This window comes from Thalia democratica, chromosome 4 (assembly GCF_965202585.1).
Source record: "Thalia democratica chromosome 4, ktThaDemo2.hap1.1, whole genome shotgun sequence".
Taxonomy (NCBI): Eukaryota; Metazoa; Chordata; class Thaliacea; order Salpida; family Salpidae; genus Thalia; species Thalia democratica.
In genome coordinates this window covers 58,610,824-58,630,332 of record NC_139168.1, presented here as the reverse complement: position 1 = coordinate 58,630,332, position 19,509 = coordinate 58,610,824, and the positions used below count along the sequence as shown (strand labels likewise).

The following is a 19,509-nucleotide window of genomic DNA, read 5'->3' as shown; positions in this document are numbered from 1 at the left end:
TTTTTAACCTTGAATATTTTCTATTTTTGGTGGATTTTCATCACTGTTCTCAAGTTGTCCGTTATTTCTTTTCTTCTGAGCTATGTTGCTTAAAACTCTTATAACTGGTCCCAAGGCGTTTTCGTAGTTCAATTTGAGCAAAAATTCAAAGAGATATGGCCAGAACAACTGCGAATCAAATAACATTAAAAGTTAAAAAATTTCAAGAACTATAGCTAAAACCATATCAAAATATTCAATAAAAAAATACTTCTGTTTAAAAAATAACCTGTTCAGTGTCGTCAACGGTGAGGGCCATCAAGTTGATGAGGTGCATGCTCATCTCCCGCTGCTTCCTCCGCATGCTCTCCTCCTCCTCCAACGCTCGCTGCGTTCCTCCCGTCCTCTCGTGCACGCTCGCCTCCTGCAGCACGGGCGCCACCTTTCTCGAACACTCGCCCACCAGAAACCTCACGTACTCTCGTCCGCCGTCCAGCGGAAGGAACTTGTGCGTTGCCATGGCTGTGATGAGCTGTTTGGTGTTGATTGTAGCAATAAATCAACTTTTGTATGAATGACGACAGACGTAGAGTGAAATTATTTAAACTAAAATTGTTAATATTTACAGTAAATTTCAATATTAGTAAATTAATAACTTTAAAAAAAAAAGTGTTGTAAGTTGATAGAGTCAAACGAAATGGTATTTTTAATGTAAATATGACACAATTTTAGGGTAAAATTTCTTTAAGCCACAATAACATAATGTTTTATTATACTAACCATTAATAATGAGAATAGATTAAGAAACATATATTTAATATATTAATAACAACGTTTTTGAGATTTAGACCCCTACAGCTAAAACCAAAGGTAGTACTTTTCTGGTGCAGTAGTAAAATTTAATTAAGACTTTTTATACAGATGCAGCCAAAAAGAAAAAATTAAAAATAATACAAAAGGCAATAAAAATGAAAATTTTAAATAAGTGTGCTCTTTTATATCTTAAGTAAAAATTCTGTACATATTTGACATATAAAAATAATTTTTAGGAAAAACAGTAAGTTAGTATTTTATATTCTTTAAATTGGCAAAAAAAATAGTTAAATATTTTAAAACTACTTTTTAGTCATCAAACAAATACTAACTTATTCATACTTAAAAAAATAATTACATTAACCTTCCAACTAGGTACGCACTTTGAACACAGCGCAAAAATGCGTACCTAGGAATTAATTACCTACATTAAGCCTAATACAAACATGTTGAAAGCCACTATAAAGTTTACAAATGACTATAAAGCAAAATCTCTAAAAACAAAACATATTTGCTGAAATTGTATATACTATTTTTCAGTATTTATTTACATATGAATTTATATGTAAGTATTTATGTATGTATATTTATATATTTAACCTACAATTATTTTTTTTATCTTGTATTTCTTTAGCTTAATTAAAATTAATTACTAACTTTAGAAAAAAAAAAGATTTATGAAAACATTGATCATGCTTTAATTAAATTGTGTTATACAAAAAGGCTAGTTTAAGGTTATAAGATTTTACTCCTGATTACTTATCACTTAGCGATATTTGCACTTTAACTTGTTGTCTTGATAGAAAACACAAAATCAAAAGATAAATTGGTCTTAGGTGATCTTAGGAGTAAATGACGTGGTTTCCATACGCAATGTTGGCAGTGATAAATTTAGAATATAGTGCTTAACAACTTTATTAATTTTACAAGTTTACTTTTACTTATTTTTTTTGTACTTTTCATGGTTTCCACAATCTTAGCTCGCTTAGGCTAACCAGGATAATTCAGGCTAGCTTTAAATTTTTGTTTTAATCTTAGGGTATGCAAATTTAAATTGCAATATTCCTTAATTTGTTAAATAAACAAACTGTATTGTTTTGGTTTTAAATATTAAATTTTATATACAATTTGTAAGTTAATAACTTTTTTTCTGGTTCCTTTAGTTTTAAATTATATAATTTTTTTACACAATTTATTTAAAATATAATAATATTTTGTCTCTACATTGAAGTTAGTTTTTTAAATTTCAATGTAAAAATAAAATTTAATTTTGAACACAGAGATTTTCGGCTAAACAGTGCGTACCTAGTTGGCAGGTTACTTTATTTGAGTAACTAAATATGTATAAGTATAACTCACTAACCTTAGTTAGCTCATGCCGTACTTTTATGCTAGGGTCGTTTAGGTGTTTATGAAATCCTTTTACTATAAGCTCTTTGTCGTTAGGTGTCATATCTGTGAAAATAAAATATTGTATAAAGCTTTAAAGTTGTTTTAAAACTATTTTTAGTTATTTATGTATAAAAATAGAGAAAAAACTTTAAAAAGTTAATAAAGTTTAATTTAGTTTTTCAAAAAATATTTATATTAAAATAAAGATATATACATACATTTGTTTTTGCATACTCATTTACTTTATTTTGTTCTAATCATTAAACATAATAAGAACTTATAGCTAACATTCATCACAGGAATTGATTAGATGTCTTAAAATTATCAAATTCCCACATTTAGTCTTTTCATCTCTAAATGTTGCTTTGTACAAAATTTGATGTATAAGGAATGTTAAATTAGTTTCAGCTGTAAAAAAAGTTTAGTTGACTGTTTAAAGCTTATTCAGCTAAAACTTTACTAAATAATCAGAATCAAACGTTTTACTATTGTATAAATAAGTTCAAGCTGTTTTAAACATGATAAAAAAAAAATTTTTGATGCCCATTTTTACTATAACTGTTTTAAATTTTATTAAGTTTCTTATTTTTTTATATAAAGATTTGCATTAAATTATAGATAAACAAAAGTCTTTAAGTATATTTTCACACTTTAGTCAAACTACACAACTTATTACTAACCTAAAATTGCAAAACATCTCAAAAGTTCATTAAAACGTTTTGCTTTTTCTGCTGAAATTTCGCCTTCATTGCCTACATTCGACGCACATACCTAACAAAACTTTATTTTCTAATAAAATCAATACTAATTTTATGTCATACTTTACTATTCAATTTAAGTGTTTTCGAACTCTAGCTAAAATTTATTGCTATCAATTATAGTACTAACTAAAAACTGCGACTAAAATCAAAAAAGAAAACAACGCAAGTTTATTTTAAATCCGAGCCATTTTAAAGAATTTAAAAACCTCAAGTAGTTTTTCATAAAACAATATTACCTCATTATGAACTACAGATGTTATTTGTTCTTTGCAATCTGTCAGTACGATACTTTTGCTTTGCGACAAAGAGGCCATAACATCACACAAAGCTTTCGTTATAAGAATTTGATCCAAATTATGTCTAATGATCATTTAAGTATGTTTTTGATAGGTTATTATTGTTTATTTTTGTAACTAGACTAGACTATAGAAGATTACCGATTAAAAAAGATAAAAAAATTATAAGCCGACTTCGTATTTAATTAATTTTTTTTTCTTAAAACAAGAATAATAAATCGAACACACCTTCTCAGCAAACTAAGAAGTAAGCTTATCAATTTTGGCGCCACTTCTTCTAGTTTTGATTTAATGAATAGCTTGCAAAGCTTGCCTAATGTGCGTGCTGTTAATCTTGATACCTAAAAAAGTAATATTAGGAAAATACTTGGGTATACCTAATATATATATTTTTTCAAATTTTTTTAACTAATCTTTTTTTATTTTTTAAATTATCAAGCATTTATTTCACAATCATTTAGCAAACTTTTCTTTTATCAACGTTTTATCTAAAATCATTGAATTAGAAAGACTGTTTTACTATTACGACTTTAAATAAACAAATATAAGAGCTAACATGACATCATTTATGTCAATCATTAACATAACAAGATTTCAACTTTATTTAAACCTATTTTGATGTTTGTTACATTAATATTTGCACAAGATTAAAAAGAATGCAAACTTCAAGATAACGTTTGCTTTAAAATAATTAGAAAACTAAAAATAAAACATTTTAGTTATATCATAACAAATCGAATTCTAATATAGTTTTTAAATGGTATTTTAGTTACATAATGTCAAAAATATCACATTCTAGCTAGCTCAAAATAGTACTTGTAGATCTTTTGATGTAATCCAAGTAGTTTTGTTGATGCTGTTATAAATTTCTTCTAAATCGTTTCTGAATGTTTCAACAGAAAATTTATTTGTGCAGTTAGTTTTCTCTGTAGCAGCTTCTACTTCACCTTGACTGTTAACAACTACACCATTTTCGTCTGTGTTTTGTTCTTCTTTTTGTATGGATTGTTTCGGTTGCCTTGATAAAACTTCGATGATAGCTTCACACGAGTTTCCAAAAAGTCTCGCAAGCACAACCCTGATAATAACAAAGTTTCATCAAGCACAAACAATCTATAACAATAACAAAGTGTTTAAAAAAAAAACTATCTCATGCTTTTAACTGTATAATAAAGATACATTTTATTATTAAAACAATACTGAAAATGAGTTTTTCTAATCTTTTTATAACATAAGTCAAATTATTATTTGTGAGTTAAGTGTTTTTTTTAACTTTATACTCATGACTAACATTCAATTCAAAATTAATTATAAAACACACATTCTTAAAATTCAATAACTCGCTAAAATGATACATTAAGCTGTAAAAAAGTCATCCACAAAAAAAGTCAAACTTATATGCTATTTTGAACGTTTCTAATTAGTAAATTGAAAAAGTTTTATGATCATGATTTTGGTTAAAGTTTTGAAAGCTTTAAAAATGTACTAAAATAAAACTCTTCTTAAAATATTTATAAAAAAATATTACTGTACTAATGAATAACAAGTTTTTTAAATAAATTTTACAGAAATAAGTATAAATTTTTTAAATTAACTGAGTAATAAACCTTTAAAAAAATGAATAAAATAACAAAAAAGTATACATATAGGTTTAAATTATTCAAATAGTATACATGCATAAATTACCTCATTGAATCCCCTTTAACTAAACCACACATTGGAACAATAATTTTATATATTTGGTCCAAGTATTTCACCATTCCTTCAACTAAAAAAATATGAATAATTTTTTTTTTTAATCTGAGAAAAACTTTGAAACTTACAATCAAAGAAAATAAAACGTTTTAATTAATGTTTTATTTTAACAAAAATTTTATACGTAAATACTAAGTTGAAAACATTTTTTGTTGTTATACAATTTTAAGTGCATTTAGTAGGAAACAAATCTAAGAATTTAAAAACTGATTGTATTTCTAGTTTTTCACTTATGTTTTAAGTAAAAAATCTAACTAAAATAAACTAAAAGTTAATAAACAATAAATATATTTAAAGTTTTATAAAACTTCATTTTAAACTTAAGAATTAAATAATATTTTCATCTAATTCTTCATTATTTTTTTTAAATGCCTACCTACAAATTATAAAACTTTTTTATGGCAAAAGTGGTGAAATGTTTATAAAACTATTTTTCTAGTTATTTTAATTTGTTCTAAGATAGTCTTATATATGAATCCTACTGAAACTATATTGTTTTGTTCTAAATATTTACTACAGAAAATTTACTACTATTTAAATCAAGATAAATCCTTAAAAAGCATTCAAAGAAGAATATTTAGCCACCATTTAAATATAACCCGCCCATCCTTAACTTCCGCTGGGTAAACAAATAAAATAAGAACAATTAAATAAGAAACTAATCACCATTATTTAAACAAAGATTGGCTAATGTGTCAATGATGGCTTCAGTAGGAAGATTACCAGGGCGAAGTATTTTCATCAACTCCTGCATGACATCAGTTACATCCGTTTGTGACAAACTAACTAAAATTTTACTGGAAACGCTTTGAGACGAAGCTAAAGATTTCTGTGTTTATAACTATATGTTTTTGCTTTTAAATATTAAAAATATGTATAACGAAATTAAGTAGAAACGCATATAACTCTAAAAGATTATAAGCCTCATAAACAAATTTTAATAAAACTACAACCATCATTTTCAAAAAATATATTAAAGACTTATTTTTATAAAACCAAAACTAAAATTTCTTTGAGTAAAATAGTGTTAGTACAACTTATTCTTCAAATATATATAATTTAAAAAAACGAAAGAAGCATAACACAACCTTATTCATATATGTTTTTTTACAGTAAACAGTTAAACAAAAGATTATTACAAAAAATATAAAACCTTTTATTGATTTATTAAGTTTATAAGTACTTTAAAGTATATTTCATTGTCACATAAACTAACAACTTTGAAACTAAAAAAAAGTATTTTTGCAACTAGGCCAAACGAAGATTTTGACGAAAAAAATATAAAGATACAGAAAATTTAAATTGTGTGGATCCAAGTTTTGTATACAGCGAATAAAAACAATTTGATAAAAAATGAAGATTTTAGAGAAATAAAAAAGTAAAGTTAAAAGTAATCAAATAAAAGCTTACATGATACAAGATTTAAAATAAAAACATTTTACTATAAACCTTATGTTATAATTTATGATAAACAAAACTATAAATAAAAGAAAAAATAAGATATAGTAATTTTCAAATAAGATAAAAGCAGAAATTTTATTGTTTTAAATTATAATGAACTATCAACTTAAACTTTTTTAAATTTACCTAACATACCAATATAATTTTTTTAAACATTTAAAAATGTAAAAATAAATTTGAAGATTGTATGATAAATTTACACAAATTGTATTGCATAGATAGATGTTTATATTATAAAACACATATTCAGGATTACAATTAAAAATGAATTTACTCAAATGGCAAAGTTCACAAGTAAAAAATAAACGTAAAGAATTAGTTACGCCTATGCTTTATTTAAAACTCACAAAACTTAATAAATTAGAAATAAATAAATCAACCATTTTGACAGACCTGTTCGACTAATACAGTCTGCAGGAAAATAACAGCTATTAAAGTAACGAGTATTTTAGAATTAATTTTTGCACCACTAGCAATAACTTATCTTAAATTTTTAAGAAAATATTTTTAAAAATTATGCAAAACAAGATAAACAACTTTTGAAAAGTTTTATATAGAATAACTACACATCAAAAAGTTTGAAATTTAAGTATTTATATTTTTAAGTTTACTGCAATTAATAACATTTTGTCATATAATAACTAACAATTTAGAATTTAGATAAAACAAGTACTCATATAGATTAAATTATTTTACAAACGAAAATTGATATATAAATATAACATAAGAAATATAACATTTTCAACAAACAAATATATAAAACATATCAAAATTATGAAATATTTTACCTTTGGTGCTTTGTTAAGCTCTTCGGTAGCTAAAAGTATTATCTGACTACGACAGGAATTGTTTATCTCTTTTACGTCTGAATCAACTATCTTAAAAACTGATTCAAGCAAGTGAACTTTTTTCTCAGTGTCTACCTTAAAGTATTTTATATTTTATTTTCAAACATACATCAATTAAGGTTATTAGTTTTCTATAGAAAACATTAAATATTAAATCAATCAAACTAGGTATCACATTAAATGTATAGTTTAAAACTCCTTAAGTTATTCAAAATACACATTATTAATAAAAATCTTATGTAACACTAAAAAAACAGAACAATTTACTTAAATAACTTATTATGAAAATTGTATCTTAAAAATATAAAAAATAGTTTTATTTGATATTTTTTAATATGGTAAAAAAAAGGTTAATGCCATAAGAGGGGAACCAACATTTTTTGTACATAAATTAACTTTGGCTGATACTTGAAATCTATATTGTATATACAATAAAATAGGTTTTAATAGAAACCTGAAGAGATAATAAAAAAATAATAATAATCTGTTTCCCACAAATTGTTCAAAATTTAGTAAGGATTAGACTGTAAAAATTTTAAAACTACTGCTTAAAAACTAAAGGAAGAGATAGATTTTTGGTGGAATAGTCTGTATTTGTCTTTTTAGTTTTAGCATCCCATAAAAAAAAATATCAACTCTTTAACTTTAATCCGTTTTATCTCAAAAATTACTTCGAGCTTTATAAAACAGTAAAAAACAACCAGTTTATGTAAAAAAAATACTAAACTTTAGAAAAATTAATTTATCTTCCCCTCCCCCTAAGGCTTTAACAAGCTTTATCAACAAAGTAATTACAACAAGAATTGTTGGTTGAACTAAAATACCACATATAATGACTTTTCTAATATAGAAAACATAAACTAATAAATAAGTAAGAACTGGTACTATTTCTACTTGTTTGTAGACTTCATATATATTTATACATTATACAATAACACCACTTATTTAAAGCACTTTGTTTATTAAACCTAAGTTGTTTTCTTGTACTAATATAATAACACAGCTCTACAGAGTTATGGATATTAGCACAATGGTTTTGTGTTTTTAGGATGAATAAAATTAAAACGTTAATTTCTACCACAAATATACTAGTAAACATAAGACCGAAAATTATATAGCATTTTACTTTTTTTAATAAACTTTCACATACTAAGTATTAACCATTGCATATAGTATTATGCATAATGGTGTTTAATAATTGTAATTTATGATGCATATAGCTTAAGGGCATAGGGGGGGGGGTAAACACCCTTTTTTGGTTTTTGATCTTATTTTATATAGTTTTTGCTAAGCTACAAAATGCTTTTTACAGATTTAAAAAATTCAAAATATTTTTTGAGATATAGCCGGTCAAAGTCGGAGGCAACAACAGGTACCTTATGGGAGGCGCAAACTAAAATGGCAAAAATAGACTATTTCACTAAAAATCTATCTTCTCTTACGTTTTTTGAGACAACTACCTCAAATTTTCAGGAAATGTTCCTTGATATATTTAAAAAATTCTGTCGGAAGGAATACTTAAAAAATAAAATAATAATAATTTTATATAAAAAATAAACAAAAAAAACAGTTTTTTTTTAGTTTTTTTATTATAAAATTTTTATTTTTTATTTTTTTTAAATTCTGTTCCGACAGAATTTTCTAAATATTCCAAGGAACATTTCCTGAAAATTTGAAGTAGTTATCTTAAAAAACGTAGGAGGAGATAGATTTTTAGTGATTTCTAGTTATTTGCCGTTTTAGTTTGCGCCTCCCATAAGGAACCTGTTGTTGCCTCCGACTTTGACCGGTTATATCTCAAAAATTATTTTGAATTTTTTGAATCTGTAAATAGCATCTTGTAGCTTAGTAAAAACTATATAAAATAAGATAAAAAACCAAAAAAGGGTGTTTACCCCCCCTATGCCCTTAACTTTAAATGGTTATATTTATAATAGATTCATAATATTAATAAGACGTTTATATAACAAACGTTTAAATAGTACTACTGCAGTTTCACTGCTTTATAGCAGATCTTCAAGTACAATAACAAAACAACAATCTAAAGCACTTTAAATATACAGAGATAGGAAGGTAATTAGAGGTGATAACTAAAACTTTGGTAAGTATTTATAAGTATTAGTAGTTGTTAGAACAAAAATTTAAATAAAATACAGCTAAGTTAAGCATTTATGAAAAAATTAAAATAAAATAAATCAAGTTAAAAGGATAATTCAAAAAACATAAACTATAACACAAAAAATAAAATAACATTAAATTTAATCAAAAATAGCACAATCTGAAGTGGGGACACATGGCAGCAATCTTTCTCTGTTAGACTCTGTGATAGCAATTCTTTCCAAGTTGCATATAGTGCATGCTTCTGGTTTGTAGGGGGTTGCATGTAGTTCTATACATGATAGACCATAAAACGTTTGTGTGATTTAAGTTGTTTTTCTTTATATATGCTGGCAACGTTGTTTGGGTAGATTTGTTAGGCTTCAAGCTGGATTTGTGCTGGTTATACCTAGTCTTAAAATATACACCAGTGGAGCCTATAAATGCCTTAGGTATATTCTGGTTTAAAAATGTGGCTTTGTATATCCCTTTCTGTAGACATTGACCGTTGAACGGACATTTGGTGTTTCTGCAGTTACAGAGTTTATCAGTTGAGTTTGGTTTGGATAGCACTTTTTTATTGTGTCCTTGGATAATTTGTTTGGGGTTTGTAGAACAGAATTCTGATGTTCAGTTTTTTAAAGGGTTGGTAGGTTGGTAGTTTTTTAAAAGGTAGGTTCTCTTTTAGATATTGATGTGTCGAGAAAATCAGTTTCAAACAAACCTATTTCAATAGCTTTTTTGAATCCGTGAGTGTTGAATATTTACCTGATCTTTTTTGATGTTTATTCTTGATCAGATTTTGAGGCTTTGTGCAGGAAAGCTAATCTGTCGTCCAGGTGTCAGGACTTCTTGCAGATATTGAAGTAAGAAAAGTTTTACTAGATATTCAGCTCCCATACCTAAGCTCCCATGTAACTTTCTATTGTGACTTCAAACATGTGATCATGTTTCTTTACCCAACTAGAACCATTGTTATTGGTAAGAATGCTTAAGCATAAGTCCATAATTATAATTCATTGTCTTTAGTAAAAGAAGAGTAATTACTTGTGTGCTTAAGGGCTTTTTGGAGTTGGTTTTTAGAGATAGAAGGGTAAAACTTTACAATGTCAAAGTTCAAGAAAGTTAGATGCATTTTTGTTATCTATGTTTTCAAACCACTTAATTACTCTTAAGGACTTTTGCAAATGCAAGAGATTTGTGTTTTTCCCCTATGGATGTGTTGATGCTATCAAGGATGTTTTTAACTACTTTCTCTAGGTCAGCTTTATTTGGGTTTAATATTTGCTACTTTACCTTATAAGGGAATGCAGTTTTATGATCTTTTAGAGAAATAAAGGCTGGAGATAGGAACATCTTTCTAATCTTACCTTTGATTTTGCTGTTCAGTATGATGTTATGGGCCTCTGTAATTACAGTATTTATGCAATCATCATTAGCCTTTTTATAGCTTTTCATTATATTTTCATGATGTAGTTTAAGATAATAATATATTTCTAAGCTTTTCCTTAAACAAAATAACTTAAACACTGTTTGCCTAAAATGGAGTGATTGACAATGTCAATATACTTTTACCTCCCTGGTATACATAATCTGGAAGGTGATTGACAAGTATTGGCCTAGCTTTACATATTAAGCGTGTCTACTATGCTAATTTATTGAATTAGTTTTGTTTAAATATAATAATAACTCTTGTGCTTGTAATAAATTGTTATGAATCAGTATATTCACTTACTTATGTAGTTTTTTTAGTCTAAAGTTTTAAGTTTTTTAACTTCTAGTATGTGAGATGTAAAGATGATCTATATAAACAAAGTTTTCTGAATACTTTTAAGTATATGAAAACTATCGTTTGTGGTGTTTACATTTACTTTTATACTAAAATATTGTCTACAGTATTTAAAAATAACACATATTTAAACAGAAAATTTATTAATTGTTTAAAAAAATAATATAAGTACTTGCGTAGTTTATTTACAAAATAAAAAAATTAACTTGAGTCAGGCTGTGTTTTAGTTTCAAACTAGCCTAAACTAGATTCACTATCCTAAGGAAACAGCAACCTTTTAATAACTCTAAAATAAGTATCCTTGTAATTCTGTTTATTAAACAAATTAAAGTTTAAGTATTTTTCAAAAGTATTTTAAATAATTTTGTGCCAGTATTTATTTCGGCCATCATCAACAAAGTTGAGATGTTTTATGCCATCGAATATAAACAATGAACTTCACCGCACAATAGCATCCGGTCGTAGGATTGTCTCGGATGCTGTTGTTGTTAATCATGCGGTGAAGTTCATTGTTTATAAATAATTTTGTGTAAATACTAATGAAAAACTACACTTTTTTATAACTTGATTTTAAAAAAGATCATAATGTTAATTATTTACAAGTATTATTTACTTTTTGTGGACTTGTAACAATCATTGGCATTAAGTAGCTATACAATGAATTTAAAACAAGATTAGGAGCTTTTTGTCCATACTTATGTAAAGAACTTGTTGCAGAAAGTTTTACATTATCATCTTTGTCAAAAGTTGCTCCAATCAATGCTGAAACCATATCTGCAATGAAAAAAAAAGGTTAAAAATTCCTCTAACAGTAACAAGAATCTCAAAAAACATGTGTAAAAAAATTAGCTAAATAAGCACTAAAAAAGGTCACTATTATGTATAAACTTAAAAAGGGTTTACAAAATTTGCTTAGTACAGTAACCTTTCAACTAAGTAATCCTTGCCAGTATGTTACACACGCTTTAGCTGAAAAACGGTGTGTTCAAAACGCATTTTAGTTTTACTTTGAAAGAAAAAAAAAAAAAGTTAAAACATAAAACTAATATATCTTTTTATCAATTGTACTGTATCAAATTTTAATAAATTAAAATTTAAGGTATAAGAAAATAAGTAATGAACTTACAGGTTGAATACTATACTACAGTTTATTTGTTTAACAAAAATATCAACCAGTGCAATTTAAATTTGCATATTCCATGATTACAGCATAGGAATAAAAAATACCTTAAAAGTCATATGAAACATAAATAAAGAAAATAATGAACAGTGGAACTAAATTTAGCCAAATTGATCTGAGATTGTGGTAACCATGATAAACATATATAAACAACATAAGTAAAAGGTAATCCTTTGAAATTAATAAAATTATTAATCACCATTTCTTACATACATTACTACCAACATTAACTATAAAAACCACAGCTTCTATGAGCACCACACCATTTTATTCTTTGCTGTTGTTGTGTTTTCTATCAAAACAACCAGTTAAAAAGCAAAAGAATACTAAACAATGAGTAAGCAGGAGTATAATGTAGAACCTTAAACTATGTTTTATTAATAAACACAATTTAAATAAAAGCACGATCAATTTTTTCATAAATCTTTTTTTTTTAATTAGTATTTAAATATATGTACTAAGTAAATTCTAAAGGTACAAGGAAATATAAGAAAGATTAAAAAAATTCATTGGTTGAATATAAATATAGTTAAAAATATACAAACATTTTAAAGGTGTTTGTATTGGGGTTAATATAGGTAATTAAATACCAAGTTTCCTATGTACACACTGCCAGTTAATTGGGTACTCACTTTTGAGCTGTGTTCAAAGTGTGTATCTAGTTGGCAGTTTAATGTATATGCTATATTATAAGGTTAATGTTGTATAGTTTATTTTGTTAGTTTGTACCTTTTTTTTAACTTAAAACAATAAAAAAACAGAAATAAAAAATGTACACAAAAGTATTTGGTGACAAACCTTTTGCAAAAACTCTTTCTAACTGAAGAATTTCGTTTTTTGAATTTGTAGAATTAGAAGTTACCATTCTTGCTGAATCTTTTTGTACTAGAATACTCATGATTGTATACTAGTATTTTATACTTATAGTTCAAATTTATTTGTATTACCTTTAATCTAGGAATAATATAACAAAAATGTCTTATAATAATCAGCTAACTTAGTCAAAAACTATAATCTATACTGATTATTAAACGCATAAAATTTTGTTAAGGAAACAAAAAAAATTATTAAAGTGTATATTATATTAATTTAGTATAGTATTGATAGAAACAAGGTTGTTCACTATTGAGGCAAAAAAAAGTTAGCTAAATTAATAGAAAAAAAATTAAAAAAAACTTTTGCTTTAACAAAGCAACTTTTATCTTAGAATTTAATAACTTGAATATTTTTTAAAAATTACTGAAGGCATGACTGCAAATACATGCTTTTACATTTTATATTTACACAACAATGTAAAAGATACCTCTGTAAAACGTTAAATTCAATTGAAAACTTAAAAACTATATATGCAGAAAAAAGAGAAAGAAAGTTTTCTTTTATCATTATATGAAATCACTCAGTTTAAAATGATAAAAATAATGAACAACTATAAACATTTATTAAATTATATTTTTAGACGTTTTACTAAATTAACTTTCAGAAAATGACTTATATTAGAATATGACAAGTTAAACACTAATATTATCAAAATGTAATAAAAAATTAGTCTAAGTTTTTCAAAGCACTTCTAAACTAGCATAAATTGTGTAGCCTAAAAGCATAGAGTCATAATAACTCTGAAAACATACTGATTTAAATGTTGAAAGATTGAAACAAAGTGGTTTAATAACATAAAAAACTCTGAACCTTGAAAAATCTTAAACTAATTCAATTAATATCAATTATTTAAATTTTTATGGTAAAAAAACAATCAATATTCATAGAATTTCTTGTTTTATATCCAACTAAAGATACTTATACTTTGGTCTCGTAACCTATTACTTTAAAGCTTACTACTTATATATAGTTAGATGAAAAGCTTAAAATTTTAGTGCATACACAATTATTTCATTATAAACTAAAAACATTAAACTTGAAATTAGTTGTAGTAGTTGGATTTTTTATTTTACATTAATGTACCTAAGCTTTGTTAAAATTACAGAAATACATATGGATATTACTACAAATTTTAAGTTTGCTTGTTTATTTTGATTGAAAAAATGCTAAGTATCAGGTTCTAGTGGTTAAAATAAAATTAATAGTTGTTTGACGAGTATTTTGTCATATTTGTACAGTTCAGTCATTACAAAAAAAATGTAGTTTTATAAACTTTCTACTGTGTTTTAAAGACTTTAAAACTTCTTACTAAAAAATAGATACTACCTATATAAAACATTTAAAAAGTATGTGTGTTTACTCACAGTATTGTAGCCATTGTGCTCTAATAACATATCCTGGTGGTATTTAATTTATTTTAATCTAGTTGTTAATTTACTTATAAAAATATTAAAAAAATAAATAAAAAAAAATTTACGACTGTTAAATGTTTTATTTTTTTATAAACTATCGATGTTATATATAACTAAATATAATTTCTGTTATACAATCTGTCTAGTCTATTTTAAAATCGGAACTTTTATTCATCAACTACATAAACTATTCAAATTCAAAAGTAACTAAAATCCATACTTTAGTACGATGCTTACGTTTTTTTTAGTAGAACAAGTTTATGGTTTCACTATAAAACATTAAGTAATTTTTATTATAATAGTTATTGACGTCTTATATGTAGTGGTAGCTGATAAGTATGTATTAAATAAACATAGTATTATTGTAAATAAAGACCTTTTTAAGATCTAATAAAAATTACTGTTGTTTTAAAGCAAATAATTGATATATAACTATTAGTTGCTACAGTTTGAGTTGGTTTAATATAGTTATGATGTGTAGTTTAATTTACGTTACTATCTTACCAGAACTAGAAATAACCAGACCAGTCATGTTATAATCAAGATGCCAGTTAATTACAGCTGTTAATATCAGCTGTTTACTATAGCAACTAAAATGCTAAAGTAAGAATTTGTAGCTGACTTTTTCACATTTTTTACCTTATATTAAAATTTCATTAGTTATTTTTTTTTTACTTTTGTTTTAATAAAATTAGTAAAAAGTTAACTTTTAAAATTTTTAATTTACATTGTACTTTATTATTATAACATTTTGTTTGTAAGATTAAAACAGTATATCATATTAATTTTATACATAAGCTCTTTCTTTTATAACAAAAATAAAGTTCTTTAGCTTAATGCTTTAAAAAAAAAAACTTATAAAAGTACAAAAAAAAAATTTCTGTGATTTTAAGTTTTAATTAACATTTTTGTTTATTGACTATAATTTTTTGTATCATGTGTTTAAAAAAATACATAATTTCTTCAAGGTACCACAAATTTAAATGTTTGAACATTTTAATATATTTATAAAAGTTTTTAAATATTAAATTTTAAAAATTTTCAGGAAAAGTTCTTTGGAATATTAATGATATGGTTATACTTAATAAAAAAAACAAATTAATATCAAAATGTTAAAAAATATATTCATCCTCCTATGATCTTAAAAATCAATTTTTTTTTTCTTTTATTTCTCATTAACAACAATTTTTAATGGGCCATAATAATTTTGGTTAAATTCAATCTATAAAAATAGAACAATTAAACCAACGCCATGCTTTAAAAACAAGTTTATTGTTAATGAAACTTTGTTTTTAGATTTTTAAATGTAGTTAAAATTTAATAATATATATTATTATTATAAATAAAATTTTCAATATAATGGTGAAACTATTTTTCATCCTTGTTATTAGTGCAACATAAACCTTGGCAAATTATTAATTTTTAATTTAAATTAATTTATTTTTAAACTACATTTTAAAATCTAGAACAGTTCTATTTATTAGAGAAAAGATTAAACATTGCATGTAACATATTGAGGTGAATATTTTACTCTTATTTATGTAAAAATATTAAAAGACAGCTATTCTACAATATACTATAAATAATTAAACTTAACTATGAAATTCACCTCTTTTATAATTTTTTTTAAATATAAACAATTTTGAAAAAATTATAAACAGGTAAATTATACACATAAACTTATTACCAAAAACACTAAACCTAGTGTTAAATTAAAATGAAATAATTCATTCACCTAAAAAAAACAATTAAATTTTAAAGTATGCTAGATAAACTTATGTGTATTATCATTGTTTTACTAAGAAATGCTACAGATTATCAAACTGCATACAAAAACTGCTTGTTCAAGTAGGGTAGTTTTAGAATATTTTAATAGAAACATTTAGCAGTTTTATAAAGGATATTCATTTAATTTTACCAGATGAAGGCATTGATAATTAAGTAATTTTGTAAAATTCTTGGAAATTTTTTCAATTTTAATCACACTTTAAAGAATTTTAATTAACCTTTTACCATTCAAAAACTTGTTTTTAAATATAAGGAATTTAGTAAATTTAAACTGACAAAATCTGGTATTTTTTTTTAATTTAGTCAAATTTCCTGACTGTTTTCAAAAAAAGATTTACTATTCCTGTTATTTGTTTTTATTTTGCTTTTCCTGAGTTTTCTGACTTTTTTTGACCTTGTTGCAAGTCTGCTTAATTTACAAAACTAGTTGTAAAAACCTTAAAGTTGTATACTAAAACTTTCAAATATAATTTTTTTTTTTAATAAATTACCTAATTATAATAAAAAAAGACTCAATGAATTTGCCATATCAAAAATTTAAAATAGAATTCATCTAAGCAAATAGTAGTTTCAAGTTTGTTAATAAAAATATTAAATTATATTAATAAAAGGAATTAATAAAGCTTTCAATTTTATATTTCATCTTATCAATAATTATAAAATTAGTAGTAAATATTTTACCCTTATTTATGTAAAAAATATTTAAAAACAACTATTCTACAATAAACTATAAATAATTAAACTTAACCATGAAATTCACCACTTTTATAATTTATTTAAAAAATTTAAACAATTTTGAAAAAATTGTAATGAGGTAAATTATAAACATAAACTTATTACCCAAAACACTAAACCTAGTGTTTAATTAGAATGAAATTATTTATTTACTTAAACAAAAAAACAATTCAATTCTAAAGTATGCTAGATAAACTCTTGTGTATTATCATTGTTTTACTAAAAAATGCTACAGATTATCATACTGCCTACAAAAACTGTCTGTTCAAGTAGGGTAGATTAACAAAATTTTAATAGAAACATTTTGCAGTTTTATAAAGGATATTCATTTAATTTTACAAGATGAAGGCATTGATAATTAAGTAATTTTGTAAAATTCTTGGAAATTTTTTCAATTTTAATCACACTTTAAAGAATTTTAATTAATTTTTTACCATTCAAAGACTTGTTTTTGAATATAAGGAATTCAGTAAATTTAAACTGACAAAATCTGGTATTTTTTAATATTTAGTTAAACTTCCTGACTGTTAAAAAAAAACCTTACTATTCTTGTTATTTGTCTTTTTTTTTCTGCTTTTCCTGACCTTGTTTCAACTCTGCTTAATTTACAAAACTAGTTGTAAAAACCTTGAGTTGTACACTAAAACTTTCAGGTATAATTTTTTTTTAGATAAATTACCTAATTATAATAAAAAAAGACTCAATAAATTTGCCACATTAAAAATTAAAAATTTTAAATAGATTTCTACTTAGCAAATAGTAGTTTCAAGTTTGTAAACAAAAATAATAAACTATATTCAAATTACTTTTAAGTGAAATCTATGTCTTAATAAAATAATTAATAATGAATCTTAAAAAATTATAATAATCAAACTTTATTTTCAAGTTTAAAAATTCAAATAATTTGATAAAAGTAGGATATAAGAAAAAAAAAATTGTCTATTTCATCTAATTTTTGGAAAAAAAAATCAAATAATAAATTAACTTAACATCAATTAGTTCCAAAGCTACAATGTTTTTAGTTTATTAACCATTTAAATAAGTGGAAGATACTTTTCTTTAATTTTTCTAACATTACCTACAACTATAAAGTTAAAAGGTAGTTATGATTAAATTAACAATAAAGTGACTAAAATTAACCTTATGAAAATAAAAAACATAATCTTACATTTAAGGCATTCATATTTATAAAAACAATATGGTTTTAAATATGTTGGTGTAATTGAATATATGAAACTTTTATGTTCTCAACTTGTAAAATACAGCTTTTTCTTTCATAAGAAATTTTAATTCTATTGCCGGGGATTTTATTTTTTTATTCTACTGCGGGGATTTTGTGCTCTCCGATTTAACATCTCTGAACCAGACTTTAATAAGTTTAGACTAGCCCTTGTTTTGTATGGTATATTATTCAAACCTGTCTAATTAAGGGAGTTTTTTAACCATTATAAGGTTTTAGAGATCTTATATGTATGTATAACAATTTCAATTTTATTATAATGGTATTTTCCAACATGTTATTTTAAAATATTTTATTTATTTTTAAACTAAAGTAAACCTGGCTTTTATCTTAAGATAAATGTGAAAGCTCACAACTATGGTTAATGCATTGGTGTCTAGATAATACAAAAGAAGATTAATACAAAGACATACAGAAAACTAAACACTAAGCTAATAATAAAGACAAAAAAAGAATGTAGTTTTAATAAACTTAAAATATTCCAAGTTTATTTTATAGAAAAAAGTAGGTAGTTTAAGTTGGAGATAAATTTAGTCTCATTTAGATGTATTAAAATTTGTTCTAGCTGAATGCACTTCATGATGTTAGCCACCAACAACTTTTTAAGGGCATAGGAAGGTCCAACATATTTTATTTTTTACAAAAATTAACATTTGCCCTTATTTTTATAAAAAAATCACCTACGACATAAAATGGAGCATCCTTCACCACATTGGGGAAATTAAAAGCATACATAGCATCTGCAAAACCTGTATTTTAGAAAAAATAGAGATAGCCAATGCTAAGAAAAAAGTCAACTTAAATAAGAGGTACGAACTATTTGCAAACTGTCCACATTTCCAAAAGCTCTGCTTTAAAACTTAAACTAGCACCCGCTGATTAGTAAGTTAAATTATTTGTAATTGTAAAGAGTCTTTATCGCCCATGTAAAAATTGTTTTCTTTTTTATTTACACCAAAGCACGATACCAAATTAAAACTTTTGATTACATAATCTTTATTCAATAAGGCAATTTAACAAATATTTTCTAAGTTTGTAACTAAAGTATATTAATTAAAATTGTGCGCCAATTTAAACAACAATACAG

General features: G+C 24.4%; 1 protein-coding gene across 2 annotated transcripts in view; it reads right to left on the bottom strand.

Annotated features, from left to right (window-relative positions):
• The window catches only part of LOC145833897 (maestro heat-like repeat-containing protein family member 1), a 32,297-nt gene extending 18,976 nt beyond the window's left edge, over positions 1 to 13,321 (bottom strand). For both annotated transcript variants that reach the window (XM_082941147.1, XM_082941148.1), the window contains exons 1-13: positions 13,170 to 13,321; positions 11,805 to 11,965; positions 7,246 to 7,380; positions 5,663 to 5,825; positions 4,928 to 5,009; positions 4,058 to 4,319; positions 3,470 to 3,582; positions 3,182 to 3,305; positions 2,865 to 2,955; positions 2,473 to 2,592; positions 2,156 to 2,247; positions 269 to 511; positions 9 to 168 (exon numbers count right to left, since the gene is read on the bottom strand). In XM_082941147.1, coding sequence (XP_082797273.1) covers positions 9 to 168; positions 269 to 511; positions 2,156 to 2,247; positions 2,473 to 2,592; positions 2,865 to 2,955; positions 3,182 to 3,305; positions 3,470 to 3,582; positions 4,058 to 4,319; positions 4,928 to 5,009; positions 5,663 to 5,825; positions 7,246 to 7,380; positions 11,805 to 11,965; positions 13,170 to 13,269 — 1,846 coding nt within the window. In that variant the 5' untranslated portion in view covers positions 13,270 to 13,321. The remainder of the gene's footprint in view (positions 1 to 8; positions 169 to 268; positions 512 to 2,155; positions 2,248 to 2,472; positions 2,593 to 2,864; positions 2,956 to 3,181; positions 3,306 to 3,469; positions 3,583 to 4,057; positions 4,320 to 4,927; positions 5,010 to 5,662; positions 5,826 to 7,245; positions 7,381 to 11,804; positions 11,966 to 13,169) is intronic.
• Positions 13,322 to 19,509: the final 6,188 nt, after the last annotated feature.